Source organism: Giraffa tippelskirchi, chromosome 12 (assembly GCF_054371585.1).
Source record: "Giraffa tippelskirchi isolate mGirTip1 chromosome 12, T2T-mGirTip1v1.2.pri, whole genome shotgun sequence".
Classification (NCBI taxonomy): Eukaryota; Metazoa; Chordata; class Mammalia; order Artiodactyla; family Giraffidae; genus Giraffa; species Giraffa tippelskirchi.
In genome coordinates, this window is record NC_137286.1 from 45127256 (window position 1) to 45152982 (window position 25727).

At 39.7% G+C, this 25727-nt stretch overlaps 1 protein-coding gene across 12 annotated transcripts in view; it reads left to right on the forward strand.

The window, feature by feature from the left end:
* BLM (BLM RecQ like helicase) overlaps window positions 1-25727 on the forward strand; it is an 85926-nt gene that overhangs the window by 19087 nt on the left and 41112 nt on the right. For 5 of the 12 annotated variants that reach the window (XR_014070465.1, XR_014070469.1, XR_014070468.1 and 2 more), the window contains exons 2-10: window positions 6654-6755; window positions 7935-8632; window positions 10693-10855; window positions 13529-13650; window positions 17389-17521; window positions 18800-19497; window positions 21469-21660; window positions 23099-23217; window positions 24161-24274. Coding sequence is in view for 5 of the 12 variants with exons in the window: in XM_081546964.1 (XP_081403090.1) it covers window positions 6658-6755; window positions 7935-8632; window positions 10693-10855; window positions 13529-13650; window positions 17389-17521; window positions 18800-19497; window positions 21469-21660; window positions 23099-23217; window positions 24161-24274 (2337 nt within the window). In the remaining 7 variants the exon portion in view is untranslated. Of the gene's footprint in view, window positions 1-996; window positions 1184-6653; window positions 6916-7934; window positions 8633-10692; window positions 10856-13528; window positions 13651-17388; window positions 17522-18799; window positions 19498-21468; window positions 21661-23098; window positions 23218-24160; window positions 24275-25727 lie in introns of all 12 variants that reach the window. The other 7 variants (XR_014070466.1, XR_014070470.1, XM_081546965.1 and 4 more) reach the window with 3 other exon arrangements.

A 25727-nucleotide genomic window follows, 5' to 3' on the forward strand; every position in this document is an offset into this window, starting at 1 on the left:
TCTTTTATTTACCCACTTTCCTGAAGTTTTAATTGTCTATTGTTAATGACTGATTTTCTTTGGATTGAGTTAGTATATAATCAAATTGTCTCATGTAATGATATTCTCATCCTTTCTAGTATATTTCTCTTTTTGCATATTTTTGCATTGGCAAGAATGTCTAGCATAAGAGTGAAAATAAGAGAACAGTCTCATTTTTGCCCCTGTTTTTAATGGATTCACCTCTATTGTAAAATATAAGATATTTATTGTGTCTTGATTTTAAGTAGTTCTAATTTTATGTTTTAGTGTACCTATTAAAAATGATTTAACAGACACTATTTCAAATATACATTGATAATACATACTGTCTGAATGCATATATACGAATCAAGAAATTCAAGAACAGGCAAAACTAATCTATGATGATAAAGTCAGATAGTGGTTATATATGGGGTGTATTAACTGGGAAAGAACACTGGAAAGCATACTAATGTGCTATAAATGTTCTATACCTCTTCTTAAAAGCATTGCTGCTGAAGGCTGTGGAGTAGGAAAATTATGTCCTTGCTGCCATGCTTCAGAATATAACTGATTAGAGGATGCCACCCTGCTAGGAATAACCAAAGAGCAGTGTAGCTTGAAAGTAGGGAAGGACATATTAAGGTTGAGATGGTAAAGAATCCGCCTGCAGTGCAGGAGACCTGGGTTCGATCCCTGAGTTGGGAAGATCCCCTGGAGAAGGAAATGGCAACCCACTCCAGTATTCTTGCCTGGAGAATCCCATGGACAGAGGAACCTGGCAGGGCTGCAGTCCATGGGGTCGCAAAGAGTCCTACACAACCGAGCAACTAACACTACTACTGACTACATGCTAACTGTGAATCCACAGTGTATCACTACAGTTACAAAATATTTAGTTAAACATATGTACTATTAAGATGGTTAAATATGTATATTTAACTGATATGTATATCAGTTCATGCCATGGAATAATGTTAGAAATCTTTGTTGTAGACTGCCGTGGCTAGTTTTGATCCAAAAATCAATAAAGTATGAAAAATTTGCGGAAGGATGAGACAGGAACAGTAAAACCTGAGAAGGAATGTGAGGAAAGGTTATGTAATGATGCTGTGGACCCTTTTGTCCTGCTTTGTCTTAAGGCTGAAGGCTGTGTGCCTCTGCTTCCGCATCATTGATGGAGGTCAGTAGTGTGGCTTCAGTCTTTTTATTATGTGAAAAACTTCCATATTGGACTGGGCTTTGGAGAAAACATACTTCAGCAAAATGCCAGTGCTTTTAAACTGGATGTAAAATGGGGAGGTGCCTTTGTATATGCAGGGAATGATGGTCTTAAAATATTCTCCACTGGGACTTCCTTGGTGGCCCAGTGCTTAAGACTTCACCTTCCAGTGTAGGGAGCGTGGGTTCAATCCCTGGTCAAGGAGCTTAAGATCCCACATGCCTTATAACCAAAAAACCAAAACATAAAATACAGAAGCAATATTGTAAAAAATTCAATAAAGACTTTTTAAATGGGTCACAGAAAAAAACAATCTTTTAAAAATAAAAAAAGATATACCTTCTCCACTTAAAAAAAAATCAGGGTGGGGAATTCCCTGGTGGTCCAGTGGTTAAGACTCGCTGCTTCCACTGAGGTGGGTGAGGATTCAATCCCTGGTTGGGGAACAAAGACCCGTATGTTGTGCAGCATGGCGCGCGCACACACACACAAAAACACACACAAATCAAGGCTCTTTGGAGAGATGCCTGATTCTGAGTCAGGTGCAAAATACTGCACAAGAGAAGTCTGGGACATCTTTTTATTCCAGATAGTAAAGAAGCTCCCAAAGCCTGAGTTTATGTCAGAAGGACTGAAGAGCCAGTCCTGGTGTCTGAGTGATCCCCTGGGCCCAGCAAAGGGACCAAGTTTCCAGAGCCTTGAAGACAAGGGATAACACCCCAAAATTTGGACGCATTTTCCACTCGACCTTCGTTGGCTGAGCAGCTGCCAAGAGCAAAGGCCGTATCTCCTGATAACCTGGCAAACAAATGCAGTATTGCCTCACAGATTGATTGCTTCTCTGAGGTACCGACTGGTGTATTTGGGGAGAAACTTCAAAAACAAGTTGAGGAGCGTCTGTCCTTCTGTGAGACTGAAGAGATTCCACAAAAGAATCTGGGTGTCATGACAGAGGCAATGGTTCAGGCAGAGGAAGTGGCTACTGAGATTTACTAGGAAGCTAGAGAAACAGGAGAAGAAATGCTTGAAGAAGGAAAAGAAAAGGCTGGCTGCAATTGCCCTGGCATCTTCAGAAAATAGTCGTGCCCCAGAGGATTATGAGGAGACAAGTGAAAGACGCAAAAAGAAGCAAAAGCAAAAGCCCCAGGAGGCTTCCTTGGTGGCTCAGATGTTAAAGAATCTGCTTGTAGTGCAGGAGACCCGAGTTTGATCCCTGGGTTGGGAAGATCCCCTGGAGAAGGGAAAGGCTACCCACTCCAGTATTCTTGCCTGGAGAATTCCATGGACAGAGGAGTTGGCAGGCTGCAGTCCATGGGATCACAAAGAATCAGACATGACTTAGCGACTAACACTAACACTAACAGGAGGCTCCTCTGGAGAATGGAATGGAAGACCCGTCTGTCTCTAAAACCCAAGAAAAAAACTTTTTCCAGGGAGGAGCTGGTCAGTAATGATCTTGAAAAGAGGTAGCACTGGAAGTCTTCCCAAGAGGAAGAAATCTTTCCCTAAAAAGGAACCAGTTAGTGACCCCAAGAGTCAGGAAACGAGGGTCCCCAAGAAAAAGAGGAAATTGTCCTCCAAGGAGGAGCCTCTCAGCAGTAGACCTGAAGAGGCTACTGCTAGCAAGAGCAGCAGCTCCAAGAAAAGAAAAATCCAAGGGAAATTAGAATGGACATCTTCCTCGTGGGGCATAACATGCGGAGGTATTTCCCAGCCCATCCTCTAGAGCCCAATAAAAATCAAAACTAAAGAAGCAAAAAGGACTGAAGAGTCAACTGGAAAGGCTCCCCCTGGCCAGTTTTGAAACAGTTTGAGAATCAATAAGGGTGATAATTATATTGAATTGAAACATACCTAATGTTTAATCCATGAATTTATAATGATACTGAGAGAAAAATTGACCAATAGAGGTTACCAGAGAATTAACTCATTATTTTGAAAACTAATAAAGGGGGAAAAAATCCAACATTTATCCTGTCTTTCCTATGTGAGCTGTACTGCTGGGTAACAAAAATAGTAGATCAGAGTACGTTTCTCTTGGTAGAAATATTCCAGGTAATGAACGAAGAAGGAATGACAGAATTAAAATATCACTATTTTGAGAGTTTGGCTTCCGGAATGGTGAAGTAAAGACCCCGGGATGTGTGTGCAGATGAAACAATATTGGATGAGCTGACAGTTTTTGATAAATGTTGATAATGAGTACATAAGAGTTCATTATACCTTTCTGTCTACTTTCTGGTGTTTATTTTGTAACAACTTTATTAAGATATAATTCACATAGTTATTCAGTGTTTATTAATTGGGCTTCCCAGGTGGTATGAGTGGTAAAGAACTCTCCTGCCAATGCAGGAGACATCAGAGACATGGGTTTGATCCCTGGGTGGGGAAGATCTCCTGGAGAAGGGCATGGAAACCCACTCTAATATCTTGCCTGCAGAATCCCATGAACAGAGGAGCTACAGTCCATAGGGTCTAAAGAGTTGGACATGACTGAAGCGACTTCTTGTTGTTTAGTCGCCAAGTCGTATCTGACTCTTTGTGACTCCATGGACTACAACACACCAAGCTTGGACATGACTGAAGCAACTTAGCATAATTAGTTATTTTACTGATGGCATTTTAAAGAGGAAGAAGAGTCAAACATTATTTTTGCTTCCAGGGAAGGTGGAACAAAATTGATATTGTAATCATCTCCATCAAGCTCAACACATGAAGATTTCGTCCACTGAACTTGCTTCCAAGTTTTTCCTTTTTTCACTAATATCTAAAGTACTTGTTAAAAATGGATTAAAGATCTAAACGTAAGACCAGAAACTATAAAACTCCTAGAGGAAAACATAGGCAAAACACTCTCCGACATAAATCACAGCAGGATCCTCCATAACCCACCTCCCAGAATATTGGAAGTAAAAGCAAAAATAAACAAATAGGACCTAATTAAAATTAAAAGCTTTTGCACAACAAAGGAAACTATAAGCAAGGTGAAAAGACAGCCTTCAGAATGGGAGAAAATAATAGCAAACAAAGCCACAGACAAACAATCTCAAAAATATACAAGCAACTCCTGAAGCTGAATTCCAGAAAAATAAACTACCCAATCAAGAAATGGGCCAAAGAACTAAACAGACATTTCTCCAAAGAAGACATACAGATGGCTAACAAACACATGAAAAGATGCTCAACATCACTCATTATTAGAGAAATGCAAATCAAAACCACAATGAGGTACCATTTCACACTAGTCAGAATGGCTGCTATCCAAAAGTCTACAAGCAATAAATGCTGGAGAGGGTGTGGAGAAAAGGGAACCCTCTTACACTGTTGGTGGGAATGCAAACTAGTATAGCCGCTATGGAGAACAGTGGGAAGATTCCTTAAAAAACGGGACTAGAACTGCCATATGACCCAGCAATCCCACTGCTGGGCATACACACTGAGGAAACCAGAATTGAAAGAGACGCGTGTACCCCAATGTTCATCGCAGCACTGTTTACAATAGCCAGGACATGGAAGCAACCTAGATGTCTATCAGCAGACAAATGGATAAGGAAGCTGTGGTACATATACACAATGGAATATTACTCAGCCATTAAAAAGAATACATTTGAATCAGTTCTATTGAGATGGATGAACCTGGAGCCCATTATACAGAGTGAAGTAAGCCAAAAAGAAAAACACCAATACAGTATACTAATGCATATATATGGAATTTGAAAGATGGTAACGATAACCCTATATGCGAGACAGAATAAGAGACACAGATGCATAGAACAGTCTTATGGACTCTCAGGGAGAAAGTGAGGGTGGGACGTTCTGGGAGAATAGCATTGAAACATGTATATTATCATATGTGAAACAGAACACCTTTCCAGGTTCGATGCATGAGACAAATGCTCAGGGCTGGGGCAATGGGATGACCCAGAGGGATGGGATGGGGAGGGAGGTGGGAGGGGGGTTCAGGATGGGGAACACATGTAAACCCATGGCTGATTCATGTCAATGTATGGCAAAAACCACTACAATATTGTAAAGTAATTAGCCCCCAACTAAAATAAATAAATTTATTAAAAAAATAAATAAAGTACTTGTTAAACATAGTTTATTTTAATAATTAGTGGACTGTGATTTATGTAAAAGTTCATATTTCCATGAATATCATTTGGTATTGTTAGCTCTTCCTCCTAAGTTATATGACATAAAATAAAAGGAGCTCTCTGGTAAAGATAAAATGAGAAAGAGGGTTATAGCTCTTAGCTCAAATAGGAATTGTTTACTGTCCATATATTCTGCTATTCCATCCTCCTTTGGCCCCAGTAATTTTTTAAAAATAAATTTATTTTTAATTGGAAGATAATTGCTTTACAATGTGGTGTTGGTTTCTGCCGTACATCAACTTGAATCAGCCATAAGTATACATAAGTCCCCTCCCTCTTGAACTTCCCTCCCACCTCTCACCCCAGGCCCCAGTAATTTTTTTTAATTTTTATTTATTTGGCTTCACTGGGTCTTAGTTGTTGCATGTGGGATCTAGTTCCCTGAGCAGGTTTTGAACCCAGGCCCCCTGCATTGGGAGCACGGAATCTTAGCCACTGGATCACCAGGAATGTCTCCGGCCCCCTTAATTTTAAGATGGCTGAAGATACACATTGATGGTTAATGCTTGTGGGGGTGGTGCTCAGTTATGTCCAACTCTTTGTGACCCCATGGACTGTAGCCTGCCAGGTTCCTCTGTCCATGGGATTTCCCAGGCAAGAATACTGAAGCAGGTTGCCATTTCCTCCTCCCATAGATCTTCCCAACCTAGGGATCGAACCCACATCTAAATATTCTGCATTGACAGGCCGGTTCTTGACCGCTAGCACCACCTGGGAAGCCCCTAAGCTACATTTTATCCCAGGAATTAGCTCAGCAGTGTCACAATTTATATGCTTGGTAAAAGTATTCTTTCAGGTTGAGACTAGATGATTCCAAAGCACAGCATCTTGCTGGTAAACCATTGCTTTCATTGACAGTGCTCGTCCTTCTTTTCCCGATTTCCCCTCGGGCAGAGGACTCGGCTATTCCTTTGTTCTTTGGATTTTCAGTGTGCTTTGATCATTTTCTCACACTTCCCTCCCCATTTGCCTTTCCTCTATTCTTCAGACCTAGGCCAGGTCCCCTTTTTCTGCAAGCCTTTTCCTAATAAGCCCTTCCCTAATAATATCTTTTGTGCTTATTTTAGCATTGGGGGAAAACCAGGTCATTTTGCTATTTAAGTGAGCGTTCAGTTAGTTAAAGATTATGTATTTCAAATGTCACCTATTTTAAATGTCAAAACAGTTTTTTGACCAAAAAAATTCTCATTACTCTGGGCACAGTTGGAACAGTAAATACTGTGATTAATCCAAAGCGTGTAATTCCACTGATATTTTTCTCCCTCATTTTTTAGGATCATGGCTGCTATTCCTCAAAATAATCTACAGGAACAACTGGAACGTCATTCGGCAAGAAAGCTTATCAATAAATTGAGTCTTTCAAAACCGAAATCTTCGTAAGTACTCTAGTTTGCTTTCATACAGGCACCAACACTCAAGTGAAAAGAAACATTTCTTACAACTCTTTCATCGTAGAGATGAGAAAATGAAGCTGAGAGGTCAATGGTTTTCTCCCACTTTGCAAAATAATAATAGAGCATGTTTTAGCAACTCCAGGTAATGAATTGTTCAGCATCTTTGCACAGTTTCTAGCACATGATATTTGCTCAATATATATTCATTGAGTGAACAATGAGTCTTCTTGTAAATATGAGCAAATCGGTATTTTTTTTTTTTTGGCAGTGCTGGGTCTTCATTGCCGTGTGGGCTTTTCTCTAGTTACGATGCCCAGGGGCTGCTCTCTAGTTGCAGTGCACGGGCTTCTCATTGTGGTGGCTTCTCTGGTGGTTCCTGAGCTCTAAAGTGGTTGTGACAGACGGGCTTAGTTCCTCCCTGGCGCATGGGATTGTCCCAGATCAGGGATCGAACCTATGTCTCCTGCGTTAGTAGGTGGATTCTTTACACTAAGCCAGCAGGGAAGACCCAGATTGGTATCTTAATATAATTTTATGTCCTTTTCAAAAACCATGTGTAAGGAAACTATAGCTCTCCAGTTCTGTTCTTTCCTTCAAGCTGTATTCCAAAGTCCTTCTCACAATAGCTAATGATGTATAGCCCTCATTTTGCCCTCAGCAGGTTCTAGGCACATTCTTTGTGCTTGACTTTAAAGTTACCAGTAAAGCCAGCAGATGTTTAGGGCCCTTGCCCCTTTCACTTGTCTTTCAGACTTCAGCATAGCTGGCAGTTTTTAATTCTTTTCCCCATAAAACTTCCATCAGAGTCGCAACAAGTCACATTTGCGTCTCTTCTGTTCTTTGCTTCTGCTTTCCCCCTCTCTGGAGAGGTTGTTAATTAAGGACTATGAGCCTGAGAGGCAAAGTAATGGAAATGGCCTGGATAGTCTCAAAGCTGAGTAATGAGCTCCTGAAAAGGAAGGATCAGAGCATACAAAGCATAATGTAAGTTACCTTACATATTTTAAAGTCAGAGAGGCAGATAGAGTCTTTGCTCATTTGGGATACAATGAAGGTAAGTCATTATATAAATTAGTAAAAAAAAAAAAATTCAGAGCTTTGTTTACTTTCTGGGTTTGTTAAAATTAATCCATCTAATTCAGTTTTTCGATTCTTTTTCAGAGGTTTCACTTTTAAAAAGAAAGTGCCTTCAGCCAACGATGTCTCTATAACTAGTGTGTCAGTGGCAAAAACACCTGTGTTGAGTGATAAAGATGTTAATATCACTGAGGCCTTTTCCTTCAGTGAACCTTTACCCCACACTACCAATCAGCAGACGGGGATCAGTGACTTTAAAAGTGCTCCATCCGGACCGCAAACTGAGAGAGTTGGTTCAAAACCATTATTGCCAAGTTTGTCTCAGGTTCCCCAGGAAGTTTCACGTACAGCCCAGAACACACCGGTTATAAAGCAATCCCGCGATGCTACTTTCAAGAAATTAGAATTTAGTTCCTCATCAGATTCTCTTATTCCCTTCAGTGATTGGGGTGATATGGATGACTTTGATACTTTTGGAAATTCTAAAGCATTTGCAACACCGTGCAAAAACCACTTCGTAAGAGTAAGCACTGCTCAGAAATCAAAAAAGTCTAAGAGGAATTTAGTAAAAGCGCAGGGAAGTAAAAATACGGGGAAGACTGATTTGGCTCCCTTCTCCTCTGAGAGCAAGCAGAAACATTTGACTGAGAGACAGAAGGATGACTCAGAATGGTTAAATAGTGACGTGATTTGGATTGATGATGGCCCCAATTCTGAAGAGCTGATAAATGAAGATACTCAGGAAAATCACTCGTTAAAAATTCATTTGGGAGCGGAAAGAGGTAAAAATTATTATTTCATTTCAATAGGTTGATTGTATTAGTTTATTCAAAGCTAGACATTGGGAAGAGTAGCAAATATAATTTAGCTTTTGTCCCTAGGATACATAGAGGTGCTTATTGAATCATCTGTTGGCCACGTTCTTGAGGCAGAGCATACTAAGGAAATAAAAGATTTTATTCTGCTAATATAATTTTTATATTAGCAAGGATAGTTCTGTGATTTTAAATATGAAGAAATATGTAGAAAATATAATGCTTAATGAAATAAGTCAGAGAGAGAAAATTACTGTATGATATCACATGTAGAATCTAAAAAATAATAAAAATAAATATACAAAACAGAAGCAGGGACATAGAAAACAAACTTATGGTTACCAAAGGGGAGAGGGAAGTGGGGGGGACAAATCAGGAATATGAAATTAATAGATACAAACTACTGTACATAAAATAGATAAGCAATAGGATTTATTGTATAGCACAGGGAGTTATAACCATTATCTAGTAATGTCCTGTGATGAAACAAAATCTGCAAAAAACTGAATCACTTGGCTGTACACCTGAAACTAACCCAATATTGTAAATCAGCTATACTTCAATAAAAAGAAGAGAAGTTTCCATAGAAGTTCAGATGGCTTCTTGATGGTGTGCTGAGTGGTTGGTAGTAGAGTTGGGATGTGAAACTAAGCCTTTGTGTTATAATTCTTTTATGATTTGCACTACCTAATATTGATGAATAATACAATGTAATCATGCTATTCAAGTATTATAAATTACAGTCAAATAGTTTAATGTTTAGGTCTCATAGTTATTAGATGTCTAGAACTTAATAGCTGAGATCAGCCATATGTGGAGGTACCCACCTGATGAAATAATTGTAAATATGAGACTAATATTTTTAAACACCTGAATCCCATCAAGGTTACTGCAGGGTAAGAGGGGACTGAAAAGTGACTGATTATAAGCAAAACTATAGTCTAATCAAATGTGTTACTATTTATGAAGAGAAAATTTGGCAACAGGTAAACTAGAGAGCAACGATTTGACACTGTTTTCCCACATAGTTGAGAGAGAGTTGTTTATTATGGGAGACTTAAATAACTAAGACACCTTTGGGATAAGGTAGATATAGTTTGGGAGAAGGCAATGGCACCCCGCTCCAGTACTCTTGCCTGGAAAATCCCATGGACGAAAGAGCCTGGTAAGCTGCAGTCCATGGGGTTGCGAAGAGTCGGACCCAACTGAGCGACTTCACTTTCACTTTTCACTTTCATGCATTGGAGAAGGAAATGGTAACCCACTCCAGTGTTCTTGCCTGGAGAATCCCAGGGACGGCGGAGCCTGTTGGGCTGCCATCTGTGGGGTCTCACAGAGTCGGACACGACTGAAGCGACTTAGCAGCAGCAGCAGCAGACATAGTTTATCTGTATCAACAATGGTACTTGTATAACCCTCAGGCTTACTTACTGTACTTTACCCTCATTTAAATGTGAATGAAAAATAGAGAAATGAAAGGACTGATACTAAATATGAGTTTCATAATTCAACTGGAGACAATCATGAAAACCCTTAAGCAAATCATCAGCCTCAATCCAGCTTTTGTTGGACTTAATCCAGTTGATTCAGTCATCTTCCATGAAGAAACAAGCCCACATTAACGTGTGAAAGGAGAGGACTCATATAGTACCAAGTGCTGCTAGTGCTTTTATCTTATCCAAAGCACTCACTTTTAACTGCTCACACCCTGTTCTTTCTGGCTGGTTAATATGAAAATAACCTACACTTATCAACTATTTTACTTTATTTTTTAAACTTTGTATTTTGTATTGGGGTATAGCCAGTTAACAGTGTTGTGATAGTTTTAGAAGAACAGTGAAGGGACTCAGCGATACACCTACATGTATCCATTCCCGCCCACCAACCCCCCTCCCATCCAGGCTGCCGCATCACATTGAGCAGAGTTCCCTGTGCTGTACAGTAGGATCTTGTTGGTTGGGGGGTTTGGGGTGGCATGTACACACTGCTATGTTTAAAGTAGATAACCATCAACTGTTTTACTTTAGGTAATTGTGAAAAGAAGAAAAACTTGGAAGAAACAGAATTACATTCAATTGAGAAATCTTCATGTGTTGAGCTTGACGAAGATGATTATGACATAGATTTTGTCCCACCTTCTCCAGAAGAAGGAATGACTTCTACCTCTTCATCCTCTTTAAAATGCTCTAGGTAAAATAGTTTTATTAATTAATAAACATTGTTTCTGAGGTAGATGAAATAATTTTAGCTGTGTAATGTCACCTCAAAATTGACTAATTTCATGCTACTGCAGTTTGTTTTGTATTCAAATGAACACATCAAGAAAGTCCTGTTTATATACATTTTATTTAATTGTTGGTATTCTAAAACTATATAGTCCCATTATCATTAATTACATGGCACCTCCAAATGGTTTTATGTAGTTGATCTTGATATGTGGATTGTAGTCCTAGAGATACTGATTTCTTAGACCTGAAATGACCCAAAACTAACACCTTCTTTGTGAAGTGACTTTTATTAAGTAAAATGTCCTTTCTTCTTTTTAAAATTTTTCTTAATCCAAATATTAGTAGAATTGACCATTGGTATTTGTCATTCACTGAATTTTGATAAATTTGTGACATTATTGTGATTAATTGGTGGTGTTGTGGGAAAATAGAGAATCCACATAGTTCATTATTAGCTTAAAATACTAATAGTTGTTGTTACCACTATACTGACTCCAGCCTAAATCCACTCAGTTGAGAGGTCTGATATATACTATGCTGCTAACCATATTTTGATGAGAAACAAATCCCTCTAGTACATCACCTGAAGGAAGGAAGGCAGACAGGAAGGAGGTGTTTGTCTACATAAGCTGGTTTCTCTGGGTTTTTGTTTTAACAGGTGGGTTGAGATGTTTACAGAGATGGGAGAGGGTGAAGTGTGATTGCTATTTGACAACAAAACAGAAAAACTCCCAAAACTCCCCTCTTTCATCTCCCAATAAAAACGCAGATAGAGTTGTGGGGAAAAAACTAAGCAAGAGTTCACATAGCATTATTCAACAGCATTCTTATTTCTCAGGTGAAGGAGTTGAAGCCTACGGAGGAACAGGATTGTCTAAGATGACGTAATTAATGGCAAATGGGCTAAGATCCAGTGTAGGGTTATTTCAAGTGTGTATTGCACAGATAACATTGTAGCCACTTTAACAGGATATTGACTGATAGTCTTATAGTCCAACAAACCAAACATTTTCTTTATTCACGTTAAGTTTTTTTATTTTTATTTTATTTTTTTTAAATTGCAGTATAGTTGATTTACAATATTGTGTTAGTTTCAGGTGTACAGCATAGTGATTTAGGGTTTGTATTTTTCTTTTTCTGATTATACTCCATTATAGATTGTTACAAGACATTGAATATAATGCTCTATGCTATACAGTAAATCCTGGTACCTTGTCTATTTTGTATATGAAAGTGAAAGTGTTAGTTGCTCAGTTATGTCCAATTCTTTGCAACCCCATGTACTGTAACTTGCCAGGCTCTCTGTCCATGGAATTTTCCAGGCAAGAGTACTGGAGTGGTAGCCATTCTCTTCTCCAGGGGATCTTCAAACCCAGGGATCAAACCAAGGTCTCCAGAACTGTAGGCAGATTCTTTACCATATGAGCCATCAGGGAAGCCCAGTTTGTATTTGCATCCCCATACTCCTGATTTGTTCCTCCCTCTTGCCTGTCCACATTGTTTTGTTCCTTCTCTATATGTGTGTATTTTTACATTGCCGTAATCAACATGTTGCTATCATTTTTCAATCTGCTGTCCTTTTGCCATTATTTTTAAAACGTTTTCCATGTTGCTGCATAGTCGTTATTTTTATTCCTCTTAATGGCTACATAATTTATTGAGTTGTCATACCACAATTTAGTATATTTTACCTAGATCTTCAGCAGTTGGAAAAGGGTTCTTTCTAAGGTTGTTTCCGAGATAAATTCTCTCTCTATATTTTCCACTGCAACCTTGTATATATATTTGTATATATTATAAAACTAAAAGAGGATTTTCACAAATGCTTTATGTGCAGTGCACACTTACATTTTCTGTTTATATTTTATTACATTTTAAAGTGCTGGTTGTGACTTCTGAACTTATTTCAGAGATGTAATGGTTAGAAAATATATAACAAAAAGGAGAACATGTTTTAATATCTCCTGTATTCCTAAACCTCTTCAGCTGTCCCTCAAAATCCTCTCTCTGCAGATCCCAAATTATCTTTACAGCTTTATCTCCAGTTATGTTCTTATGGTAACCCTAAGCTCCATTGCCTAATGAGAGTAAACCAACAATCTCTCTCCTTCATAAGCATTAGCTTTCTTTGGATTGCCATAGTATCCTCTCTTTAACACTTATTTAATGCTAACTTATTTTGTTACTTTTAAAGTATTTTTTTATATACAGCCAGAATGACCATGTTTACGTGTGTTAATATCAGGGCCAAAAGATGGCAAACGTTGAGGGCCAGCTAGGGCTTCCCGGGTAGATCAGTTGGTAACGGATTCACCTGCAATGCAGGAGACGAGGGTTCAATCCCTGGACCAAGAAGATCCCTTAGAGAAGGAAATGGCCACCCACTCCAGTGTTTTTGCCAGGGAAATTCCAGGGACAGCGGGACCTGGTGGGCTACAGTCCATGGAGTCACAAAAGAGTCGGACATGACTTAGCAACTAAACCACCATCTAAGAGGTTTTACAGTAGAGATACAGAGTCATGTTTCTCTTTTCTGTTATATAGTGTCTAACCAGTTGTGGAAAATATTAGAGAGAAAAGTATGCATTTGGTCTAGTCTATACTCTGATCAGTTTAATGTGTTTTTAATTTGTAGTATGTTGAAGGATCTTGACACCTCTGACAAAAAGGATAGTCTTAGCACAGCAGAAGACTTGTCAAAACCCAAGGAAATGGCCACACAGCAGCCTAATCGAGAAACCAGCACAAGCTGTGAAGGTACAAAAGTATTTTAGACATAACATATTGTAGCTGCTTACTTTTGAAAACAAAGTAAGGTTGTATTCTTAGCCTGTGACTGTATAGTATAAGATGATGAATCTATACTTTCTTTTGATCTAATAGTGAATCATCCATAATAACCAACCACCAGCATTTGCTCAAATAACTCAGAAACTTGTTTTCTCACCAGATGACTCTCTAACAAGTAGCGTTTTTAGAATAGAGAAGGAATTTTTTTCTCATACTGAACCAAAATTTTGCCTTCCTGTAGCTTTAATCTTTGTGAGATAAATGTGAAGTTCCTAGAGCTAAATATTTTTTATCAGTACCTTTTTTATAGGTACTGATTTCTAGACCGTTCATCCTCCTAGTTTCCTGGGTTTGGTGTTCACTTAAAGTTTAATATTTTTTGTTTGCTTGATTTATTTCTAATTCATTTTTAAATTTTCTATTAAATATCTAGTATAAATAATCCAGTAGCACTTAAAGTCTTTGAAAAACTGCTGTGTCTCCTTCCCACTCCTGATTTCTGTTTCCCAAAGGCTTTTTCAGACTAGAAGTTTGTTTCTTTCTAGTCTGAATTTTTCCTGGTATTATTCATTTTTGTTTTCTTCTTTTTGTTTCTTCTTTTCTCTTTCACTCTTCCTGGAACTTCAGCCATTGGACCATTAGACCTCCGTTAATTAACTTTTCTGTTTTTCATCTCTTGCCTTTTTTGCTTTCTGAGAGATGTCCTCAGTTTTTTGTTTTTTTTGTTTTTTTTATTTTATTTTATTTATTTATTTTTATTTTTAATAAATTTATTTATTTTAGTTGGGGGCTAATTACTTTACAATATTGTAGTGGTTTTTGCCATACATTGACATGAATTAACTCTTCCATGGAATTTTTCATTTTTATCAGATTAATTTCCAACAGCTGCATTGTAATCTATGAGTATTTCTGTACTGTTTTCTATTCTTATTTGATGGGTACTGTACTTAGGGGGTGTGTGAATGTGTGTTTGACAGTTGCTGTACTTACGGTATGTGTGTGTGTTTGCACACATGCATGTGTAGTGATTTCTTGGTGTGGTTCCTGTTTCCTCTGAATTTTTGTTTATTTTCGTCTCTGAATTTATTGTTAAAAATGCTCCTGAAATACCTGATATAGGCACTCTTCTAAGTGCCTTACAATATTAATTAATTTAATCCTCACAATGATCCTTTAAGATAGTTTCTGTTATCCCATTTTACAAATAAGGAAACCAAGGTATGAGGTACCAGAGAGCTGAATAATTGCTCATGGCCATAGAGTTAGACAGCAGCAGAACTAGGATTTGAACCCAGCAGTCTTGAGGCTCTTGAATTTGCACTGGTAGCCACTGCACCATAGTGCTCCTGCATCCTCGAGTTTCTCTGATGAAATGGTTGGCTAAGGCGAGAGCAAGGACAGAGTCCTACACAACGTCCTTAGCAGCCTCCCTGGAGAAGGCAATGGCACCCCACTCCAGTACTCTTGCCTGGAAAATCCCATGGATGGAGGAGCCTGGTAGGCTACAGTCCATGGGGTCGCTAAGGGTTGGACATGACTGAGCGACTTCACTTTCACTTTTCCCTTTCATGCACTGGAGAAGGAAATGGCAACCCACTCCAGTATTCTTGCCTGGAGAATCCTAGGGATGGCGGAGCCTGGGGAGCTGCCGTCTGGGATCGCACAGAGTCGGACACGACTGAAGCGACTTAGCAGTAGCAGTCTCAGCTGACAGCAGTCTATTCATCACCACCTCGTGTTCATCTTGTTTCAAATCTGCCTTCAGACTGTGTTTCCTCTCCCTTGTCCCTGGGGATGCCTAAGACTGGCTCATTTGACTGCGGAATTTGAAGGTCTGAGGCAGCAAGAGGAAAAAGGTGGGCCATTGGTTCTAGAGCAATGCTGACCTGGTATGCAAGCCTTCCTCTTCCCGCTCCTGGCTGGTGACTGTGCCAAAGTAGTCCGGCTTCTTTGGACCTCAGTTTTTGTTCCTTCTGTTAAATGAGAAGAATAGTATCTACCTTGCCTGGTAAAGGATTCAAGGTAAAGTGCCCCTTGCACTGCAGGCCTTCAATAAATGGCGGCTTTTGTTATCTGCCAGTCTATTGATCCTTTCGAAAAAGGAACTACGTTGAGATGGCTGTTGTATTTTTATGAACTCTTGTGAACTCTGTAATTGTTTCCTCTTTTTCTTAGAGCTCACAAAGCAGCCATTTGATAACATGTTCTAGAATTTTGCCTTGAATTAACTTTAAGAACACGAGCCTGTAGCTTTTGGCATCTCATTAGAATTTTTTTGAAAATTAGAACAGTGTTTGACTGTCTTCACTCTCCCTTCAACTATCCTATTAACTAGACACCTCATGTGTTAGTGAGACTTTCTTTTGCAGGTTTCCTTTGTACTCTGAGGTGTAATCTGTCTAGGCAAAGAGACTTGAGCTCCTTTCCAATAACTGTATCTCTGAGCCTGTCTTGGTTTTCATTTCCTGTGGACTGTTGTTTATCCTCCTGTTTCCAATCCAGTGCCCATTCTCCTTCCAGAGAAAACAGATGTCAAACAGGAGCCCAGCAAGTGCACTGGTACCACTTCATACTTCACGGCCCTGTGTACATCAGTCGCTAGTGAAAGTCCGCACTCCCAGGTCGTCTTCAGTGGACATGTGGGTCCCATCATCAGGGTGGTGTTCACACCCCCACGCTCACCTGTCCTCTCTTCCTCTCCTTAGACCCTTCGGCTGGCTGCCTTCGCTCAGTAGTTTCCCAGCAGCCTCCTCCTCTTCTCTGATTGTCTCCTGAGAATACTGTTGCCTCTGTAGCTACCTAAACTGTTTATTTCACCTGAACACCTTAGGCCCCAGGGGTCGATAGCCATGTTTCTTGCTCCCCAACCCATTTTTTTTTATTCTTTGCTTCATCTAAAGCCACCCCTCCTCTGACATCTATTTCTTAGTTATACAGCTGAAATGTAAAAGTGTGGAGTGGGCTGGCTGGGCATGTGAATATGTCCATACGGGTGTTATCAGGAATTTCTCCCTCTCACACCTTCCTTCTCTTCTCTCACATCTCCCTATCTCAGTCTTCCATTTCCCTCCATCTCTGTTTTCTGCTTTCCCTTACGTTGGCCTTATTTTCAAGCTTGTATTTTCCTTCAGGGTGGCAGAGTTGGCCACCTGCAGCCTGTCCAGCTTGTTGAAGAGAGAGGTCCTCTTTTCCAGTAAGTCAAAAAACTCTTAAGATCTAATTCTCATTGAGCTATCTCACGTCACATGCCCACTGAGGAGGTGGGGGTGGAGGGTGGGAGTGCTCTCCAAAAGGAAAGTGTAAGTGCCGTGCTGTTAGGAAGCTCTGGTTGGCAGGCAGACCAGAGCAACAAGTGGAGTTCTTACCTGTCCAAACTGTGTGACGTACTCTGTGTGGGCATGGTGAGGTTTACATCTGAAGTTAGTAAAAAAAAAAAAAATCATAAAACTTTTCTCTTACAGCTAGCTTGGTTACCTTATGATAAGAATTAGCAGGAAGTGAAACGATAACAGTTTTGAGCTCTCATGATACAGATTAGAGCCAGTCTGATTTCAGATGATTTCAGAGGCAGATAATGGGAGAATATATTATTGTTCAGAATCCTGTTTTTAAACTACTTCAGGTGTTTCATGCAGGGCTTTCAAAATTTTAAGTCTTTTTTTGTCGGTGGTGAAAAATATTCATAGCATAATTACTTTACAGCTAGACAGACAAGTTTACAGCAGCAGCTTATCCGTGTGATGGACCGAATCTGTAAATTAGTTGATGCTGTTCCTGATGATGAGCTGAAAGCTTTGGATTGTGGGAATGAGCTGCTCCAGCAGCGGGACATAAGGTATCTTGACTTCTCTCCTTCTGGATCTGATTGCGTTTCCACCGACACTGTAAGTGTCAAACATACAGGGCAAGATTTCCAGGCATTCTGCCCCAGAAATTGTGTAGCATACTTATCACTGTCTTTTTTTTTTTTTTTTTTAATTCTGTGATTGGAATATAGTTGATTTACAATGTTATGTTAGTTTCAGGTATACCAAAAAAATGACTTAGTTATACATACACATATATCTATTCTTTTTCATATTCTTCTCCCAAATAGGTTATTACAGAGCTTCCCAGGTGGCACTAGTGGTAAAGACCTGCTTGCCAATGCGGGAGATGTAAGAGACATGGGTTCAATCCCTGGATCGGGAAGATCCCCTGGAGGAAGAAATGGCAGCCCACTCCAGTATTCTTGCCTGGAGAATTCCATGGACAGAGGAGCCTAGTGGGCTACAGTCCATGGGTTCTCAAAAAGTCAGACATGCCTGAGCAACTGAGCACACACATATGTTGTTACAGAGTATTGAGTAGAGGTCCCTGTGCTCTACGTTATGTCTTAAATTAATTTACTTTTTCAATTAATTTACTTTTTCAAACTGTTCCTTTAACATTTGTATTCAGATTTTTTTTTTTTTACAATTTAAATTTAGTTTAATTAAACTGTATTTTTGAGGGTATTAAAAACATCCAGTGAAAGGCAATGTGAAGAATCAACACCTAGCCTAAAGAATAACTAATGATACTGTATTTGCTTATTTGAGAAATCAAATGTAAGATGTAAGTATGAAACACAGGTTGAGACAGTCATTCAAGGGGAAAAACAACAAAAAAGGCTGAGTATGAGGTTCAGTTCAGTTGCTCAATCATCTCCGACTTTTTGCAACTCCATGGACTGCAGCATGCCAGGCCTCCCTATCCATCACCAACTCCCGGAGCCTACTCAAATTCATGTATTCAGATTTTTAAGGTTGGATATATTTTGCCAGTTTGGCATGAAAACTAAAGATAAACTTGTGTGTACCCTACCATTGCCAGCTTGTTGTTGTTTAGTTGCTAAGTAATGTCTGAATTTTTGCAACCCCATGGACTGTAGCCCACCAGGCTCCTCTGTCTATGGGATTCTCCAGGCAAGAATACTGGAGGAGGTTACCATTTCAGGGGATCTTCCCCACCCGGGGATCTCACTTGTATCTCCTGCATTGGCAGGCAGATTCTTTATTGCTGAGCTACCAGGAAAGCCCACACCATTGCCAACTTCTCATCGTTGATTTGGCATCCTGTGTTCTCTCTTCAGAAGGAAACTCCTAGCTGAAGCAGATTTTGATCCCAGTGATCCCAGTGTTCTTGGCTCCATGTGGGAATGTAGGCCTGATCCCCTGGAGAGCCCTGTGGAGGACTCGGCCTCTGTTTCCCTACCTTACGCGTTTCCAAAGGGTGATTCCTGTCCTGAAGGGAATGCTGTGAAGGAGTTCACTCTTCCACACCTCCCCTCACATTCCATGTCCACCCGGGAATGTTTACTGACTCCTCCCCTAGGAAAGACGGGAGTCTCAGCTACCACGAAGAGTCCCTTTGAGAGACCGCTATTCAGTTCCCGTTTACAGAAGTCCTTTGTAAGTAGCAACTGGGCTGAAACACCGAGGGCAGAGAAAAGAAATGAAAGCCCTGATTTCCCAGGAAATGTTCTCACAAGCACGGCTGTGAAAGATCAGAATAAATATACCACCTCGATAAATGACTTGGAAAGAGAGCTCCAGGCTGCTTGCGAGATTGACAATTTTGACATAGATGACTTTGACGATGATGATGATGACTGGGAAAATCTGATGCAAAATTTAGCAGCCAGCAAATCTTCCACAGCTGCCTACCCACCCATTAAGGAAGGTCGACCAGTTAAATCAGTGTCAGAAAGACCCTCTTCCGCCAAGACAGACTGTCTTCCAGGGGCATCTATCACTCAAAATAAAAACTTCTCAATTCCGAATTACCCTGGTAAGTTTACAATAAATGGAATGCTTATATTTTCTCTGACAACAAAACTATCCAGAATAGGAATTGTACAAGAAAAACCATAGCAAATCATCATTGCCTGAGAATGACATTGTTTCTATGCAAATTTCTGCTGATAATATGAATTACAAATCACAATTTCAGAAGCAAGTTGCTCTTTTGTCTCGGTACCAGCTGTAGTTTTATAAAATGTGTAATTATAACCTATTGTAGTAAAGCTCTAAAAGTCATTACAAATGTGCTTTGCCTTTAAATTAACATTTTTTAGTCCTTAAAAGAATAAACCTTATGAGGGCCAAGTTTTTAACAATTTGGGGGATGGATAAAAAGCAAAGGTAAATTTATATGTTAAAAATGTCATTGTGTGTATTTTTAGAATCCTGGGTTGATAAGAAATGATCAGTTTATAAAGCAGCGAAACAGGTTTTATGTCAAAATACTAAAATTTACGGAAACATAAGAAGTCAGAAATTTCTTAAGTCAGTCAAATTTTTTTTTTTGGTCTAGAATCATTTTAATTCATTCAGCAAATATTTCCTGAGTGGCCACCATGTGCCATGTGCTATGCTCAGCTATGCTCAAGTCCTAGTGATAGATGGATAACAAAGAGTTCCTGCCTGCTTGGAGCTCACAGTTTAGTGAGAGAACTTTTTGGAATAGTGAAATTGGCCATTGTAAAGGCTGCAGAGAAAATCCAAAATTAATTTTAAAACCTTACATTAACCTTATAAAGTTATCAAAAGGTGGTTTTTAAAAAAAAAACAAAATGAAAGAAGTTTATATGTGTAAGGTTTTGTAAAGTGGAGTCCTCCCTATTTTTGACATTGATGTCTTAATCCCATGGAGGTTGTTCTTACAGCTATGCTGTTGGCCTTTAAAATAACCATTAATGGATTTATTTCTGTGTCATGTTTGAGTGTGTCATGCTTGGTGTTCGCAGTTTTCTTTGAGATGGTTGAGGGCTGGGGTGAGAGGAACTGCCAGAGCTGGAGTGAGCACCTCTCACTGTCTGTGGGCACCCACCCAGAGTTGCGACAGCGAGGGGGCAGAAGAGGGGGCAGAGGCGAGTGACATGATGGAGGGAGATTCATAGGGAGCTAGGATGACTCTGAGGTTTCAGACCCGGTGACTGAGAAAGCCGTGACACCATGAACAGAAAGAGAAGTCAGGAGGTGGAGGCAGATTTGGAGCAGAGCTGAGGAGGGCTATTTTAAGGCTTGCTGAGCTTCAAGTGTTGGGAAGTCATTCAGGCGGAAGTATCTTGCAGACAGTTGTTGGTGCGTGCAACCTTGGGACTTAGGAGGGCATCAGTCTAGTCTTGAGAAAGAGATCTGGGCATTCTGTGCACATCAGCGATGTTTAAGGTCAAAGGACTAGGAAAATTCCAAAAAAAGAATGTCTGCTGAGCCCAGTCCCAAGTGTCAGAGACTCCCAAATTTCAGGGGCAGGTGGAGGAAATGGAGCCAGGAAAAGGAAGTTAAAGTGAGTAGAAAACCCAGGACTGTCTTTTTTTTTTTTTTTAAATATGTATGTATGTATTTGACTGTTCCGGGTCTTAGTGCGACATGCAAACTGTTAGTTGAGGCATGTGGGATCTAGTTCCCTGACCAGGGTTAGAACCCCGACCCCCTGCATTGGGAGCACAGGGTCTTAGCCACTGGAGCACCAGGGAAGTCCCCCCATGACTGTCTTGAAGTTCAAAAGAGAAGGAGGAGAGAATATATAGGAGGGGTAGGTGCTGTAAAAAAAATCAAGGAAAAACTTGAACTTGGCCCTTAGGAAGTCTCTGGTGGCCTTGACACTGGGCAGCAAGGAAACCCTGATAAACAGGTAAAGAAGGGTGTGCTGTAGCAAGCCATACACCAGCAATTCTACAGGGCAATGGGTTAAAATGCCAAAGCTGATTGGTTACAATAACGCCCTGATTTCTCTTAACATTGATTATTTTCTTAGACAAGACGGAGCAGAATTTAGCATCCAGAAATCCGAAACACGAGCGTTTCCAGAGTCTTAATTTTCCTCATACAAAAGAAATGATGAAGATTTTTCATAAGAAATTTGGCCTGCATAATTTTAGAACTAATCAGCTAGAGGCGATCAATGCTGCACTGCTTGGCGAAGACTGTTTTATTTTAATGCCCACTGGTATGTATTTTTAGATATGAATTGGCAGGAATCCATTGGCAGATGTTAAATGAAAGCCCTTTAATAGAAATAAAAAGAACACCTACACCATATTTCTATCATTTAGGGGCCTCTAACCCTCCCATGCCACAGTTGGGAAAGTATGTTACTTCATATCCTCTGTTCTAGTTGTTGACATGATAACATTTATTGCCCTTTAAGATCCTCACCTCAAAGCTCATTGTGTTGAATTGATCGAGGATTTTCCTTTGGGAAGTTTTCTTTTTTTCTAGTCTAAATTAGCCTGGAACAGGAACAAAAAAATTACTGTCAGAGACCACAACCACTTCTGGCAGTTTATTTGGCACAACCTCGTGTGGCCTGGTGGTTGAAATCTTCGGCTCTGGAGTGATGCCCTGGGCTCAAAGCACAGCTCTGCCACTTATTAACAGTGCTGCTGTGAGCAAGGCACTTCACCCCCCAAACCCAGGCTCCTCGTTTGTGCAGTGGGAATAATACCAAAGCACCCACTTCACAGAGCGTCATGAGGATTAAGTGAAAAGCCTGGAACATAGTTCTTCTTGTCTTCAGTTTTGAAGAGATGCAATACTTTTCATTGTGCTGCTAAAGTGTATAATGGCTGTTGAGTGATTTACAGTCATCCAAGTAAGAATATTAAATCAGCCATTAGGATAAGAAGCAGGGGAACATTGTAAATCACCTATGCTTCAATTAAGAAAAGAAAGCAAGCAGCAGTGTGGAAAGTTTGGGTTTCGTTACTTACCTCTAGTCTTGCCTCTGCCTCTTACTCGCCTTTGTTGTGACCTCCAGCAATCAGTTGTGGCCATCATCATTAAATAACGTTGACTAGGCATCTGAATTTTCTCAAACTGATCTTACATTTTAGATGGTGTTGGTTTGTTTAGTCAGCAGCTTTTCATACTTTATTAACTTGTCGTTCAGTCTGTGTCTCCTGTTTTGACTCCACTTTGGCACTGCAAAACTAAAGCTGGAGAGAGGGCCCTGGCATCCGTCTTGTCCAGCAGTCTGAGGCATTGGCAGTTCAGTGGTAGAATTCTCACCCTCCTCATCCAGCAGTTTTCATTCAAGGCTTTCCAAGACCCTCTAGGGTTTCAAGGGGGCATTTTTCAGGGTATCCTTCTCAAGTAGACTTTTAAGGTATTTCTGTTGCATTTAAGTTTCCTGCCCTGATTCTTGCTTTTGCTATCATGTGTACCTACATAAGATTGTCCTAAAGATAATTTTTACGCATTTAAGTTGCCCACATACTTTGGCTCATTCAAATATGGCATATTTTGGCACCGTGGAGAATATCATTTGGTGTCCCATTAGTTAGTTATTTTAAATTTTATGTATCATTTGTACATTTTGCCTTCATGCTCTCAACATAGAACTTGATGGATTTTTTTTTTTTTTTCTTTTTTGTCATTTCCTTCAGGAGGTGGTAAAAGCCTGTGTTACCAGCTCCCTGCCTGTGTTTCTCCTGGGGTCACTATTGTCATTTCTCCCTTGAGATCACTTATAGTAGATCAAGTCCAAAAGCTGACTTCCTTGGATGTAAGTTAAAACACTACCAATTATAATAAAAATACTGAGAATAGCATAACTTAAAAACAGTTATATTTAGTACTCTGGGTAACATTTTTTATTAAACAGTTCATGAACTATAAGGTGAAAGCACAGCAGTTATATTAGGTTGTTACATTTAAGTACAAGTCTTTGGAAATTCTGGTACAGATGAATTATAGAACTTTCTAGAGTTCAGTCTGGTTTTACTCTGGAAGAATGCATTTTAGTAAGAACCTTTAACCTGTATTGCTGATGTAAATTTGTTTTTTCTATTATGGAGGGATTTCTTTTTATACTACTGTCAGATCGGCTTAGTTCTCACTCCCTTAATATCTTAAAATGCATACACATGTGCATGCCCACACACATATGTCCTTTTTCCTCCTGGCTGAGGTTAAGAAAAGTTTATGAATGCAGTCTATTAAATCCTACATACTGTGATCAAACAGAACTCTTCTCAGGGTTATGAACCATCACCCCTCAACAAGACCACTGGTTTGATTTTTCTTCCCAAAGATGTCTCAGTATAGAAATGGTAGCCATTGTTCAGCCATTCATGAGGTTGTGGTTCTTTTAGTGTCGTTGTGCATTAAAACCCAAAAGATGCATTTACCTGAAAAAATAATATGGCCATACATTAGAATTGGAATCTCCTAGATGCTGAATTCATATTTATCTTCCTTACAAATCTGAAAAGCTAACAAAGTAAAGAAACAGGGAAAAAGAAAAGGAAATAAATAGTGAGAAGACTATTTGACTTACGGTTAACAAGGGTTTTTTAAAAATATATACTGATTATTATGTTGAGATTCTCTTTCCTTTGACAGATTTGATATGTGACTTATAAAATATTTATAAAACCTAAAGATAAATGTAAGTTTGAGTCAGATTAATGTGTAAAATTTAAATTGTTTACTACTTTTATGCTTAGATCCCAGCTACATATCTGACAGGTGATAAGACAGACTCAGAAGCTACAAGTATTTACCTCCAGTTATCAAAAAAAGACCCAATTATAAAACTTCTGTATGTTACTCCAGAGAAGGTTTGTATTTCTATCATTATTTTAAAATATAATATTACAGCTATTTTAGAAAAACAACCCAGTTCTCCTTACCAAGTGAGGAAATACCAAGTCTTTCCCTCCTGTTTTTCTCTCCTTTACTTCTCACATAGAATATTACACGCTAGTTATCAAAGGCACGGAGGTCTTTGCTTCCATCAAGTGGTCCTCTGTGACACCAGCTAGGGGTCCTGCAGTTTAACTCAGTTCTGACACTGCCTACCCAGAGATAGTGTCAGACCCCACAGATTAAGGGCTCAGTCCCTCGAGATTACCACCTGCTCCAGGTGCCAAGCCACAGGTTACCGCAACTTCCTTCTGACTTGGCTGCAAATCTGAGGTTCCTGTGACCTCCTCCTGCTTGAATTCAGTGACTTGCAAGAGCAGCTCACAGAACTCAGAGAGACACTTACCTACATTCACCAGTGTATTGAAGGCTGTGGTAAAGGCCTTCAGATAAACAGCCAGATGAAGAGGTATACGAGGCGGGTCCTGAGCACAGGAGCTTCGGTCCTTGTAGAGTTGGGGTGTGTCAGCCCCCAAGCATGTGGATGTGTTTGCCAACTTAGAACTTCTCTGAACCCTATACTTTTGGAATTTTATGGAGGCTTCCTTACATAGGCATGATCAGTTATAATCTCCATTTCTACACTGACTCCCTTCTCTGGAGGATGGGAGTAGGACTCAAAATCCCAAGCTTTTAATCCTGGTGTAGTCTTTCGAGTGACCAGTTCCCACCCAGGAGCCCAACCAGAGTTGCCTCAATAGGACCAAAGGTGCTCCCAGTGCTCTTGTTGTTTAGTCGCTAAGTCGTATCCAACTCTTTGTGACCCCATGGACTGTAGCCCGCCAGGCTCCTCTGTCCATGACATTTTCCCAGGCAAGAGTACTGGAGTGGGTTGCCATTTCTTCCTCCAGGGGATCTTCCTGACCCAGGAATTGAACCCTTGTCTCCTGAATTGTAGACGGATTCTTTACCACTGAGCCACCAGGGGAGCCCCAGTGCTCTAACCACTTAAGAATTTACAAGGGTTTCAGGAACCCTATTCCAGAAACTGGGAGCAGGGACCAGTATATTTTTTCTGTTATCTCATTAAAGCCCACTAAAATACATATGTTTTTAAATTTTTTACATAATTTCTGATGCGTTTAGTGTAAGAATTCCTCTATAACTTTAATTGAGAAACCCTACATGGTAACATTTTATTGTAACTGCTCTATCATTTTTTCTCTATATTTCCCTTAAACATTTCAGAGTAGTTGCAGACATGATATCCTTTCAACCCTAAATACTTCATTGCATGTCCTAAAAACAAGGAATTCTCAGTACAGTTAACAAAATTGGAAAATATTAATTGCTACAATACTGCTACTTTATAAAACTTTATTCCAATTTCACTAGTTATCCCAATAATATCCTTTATAGCAAAAGAAA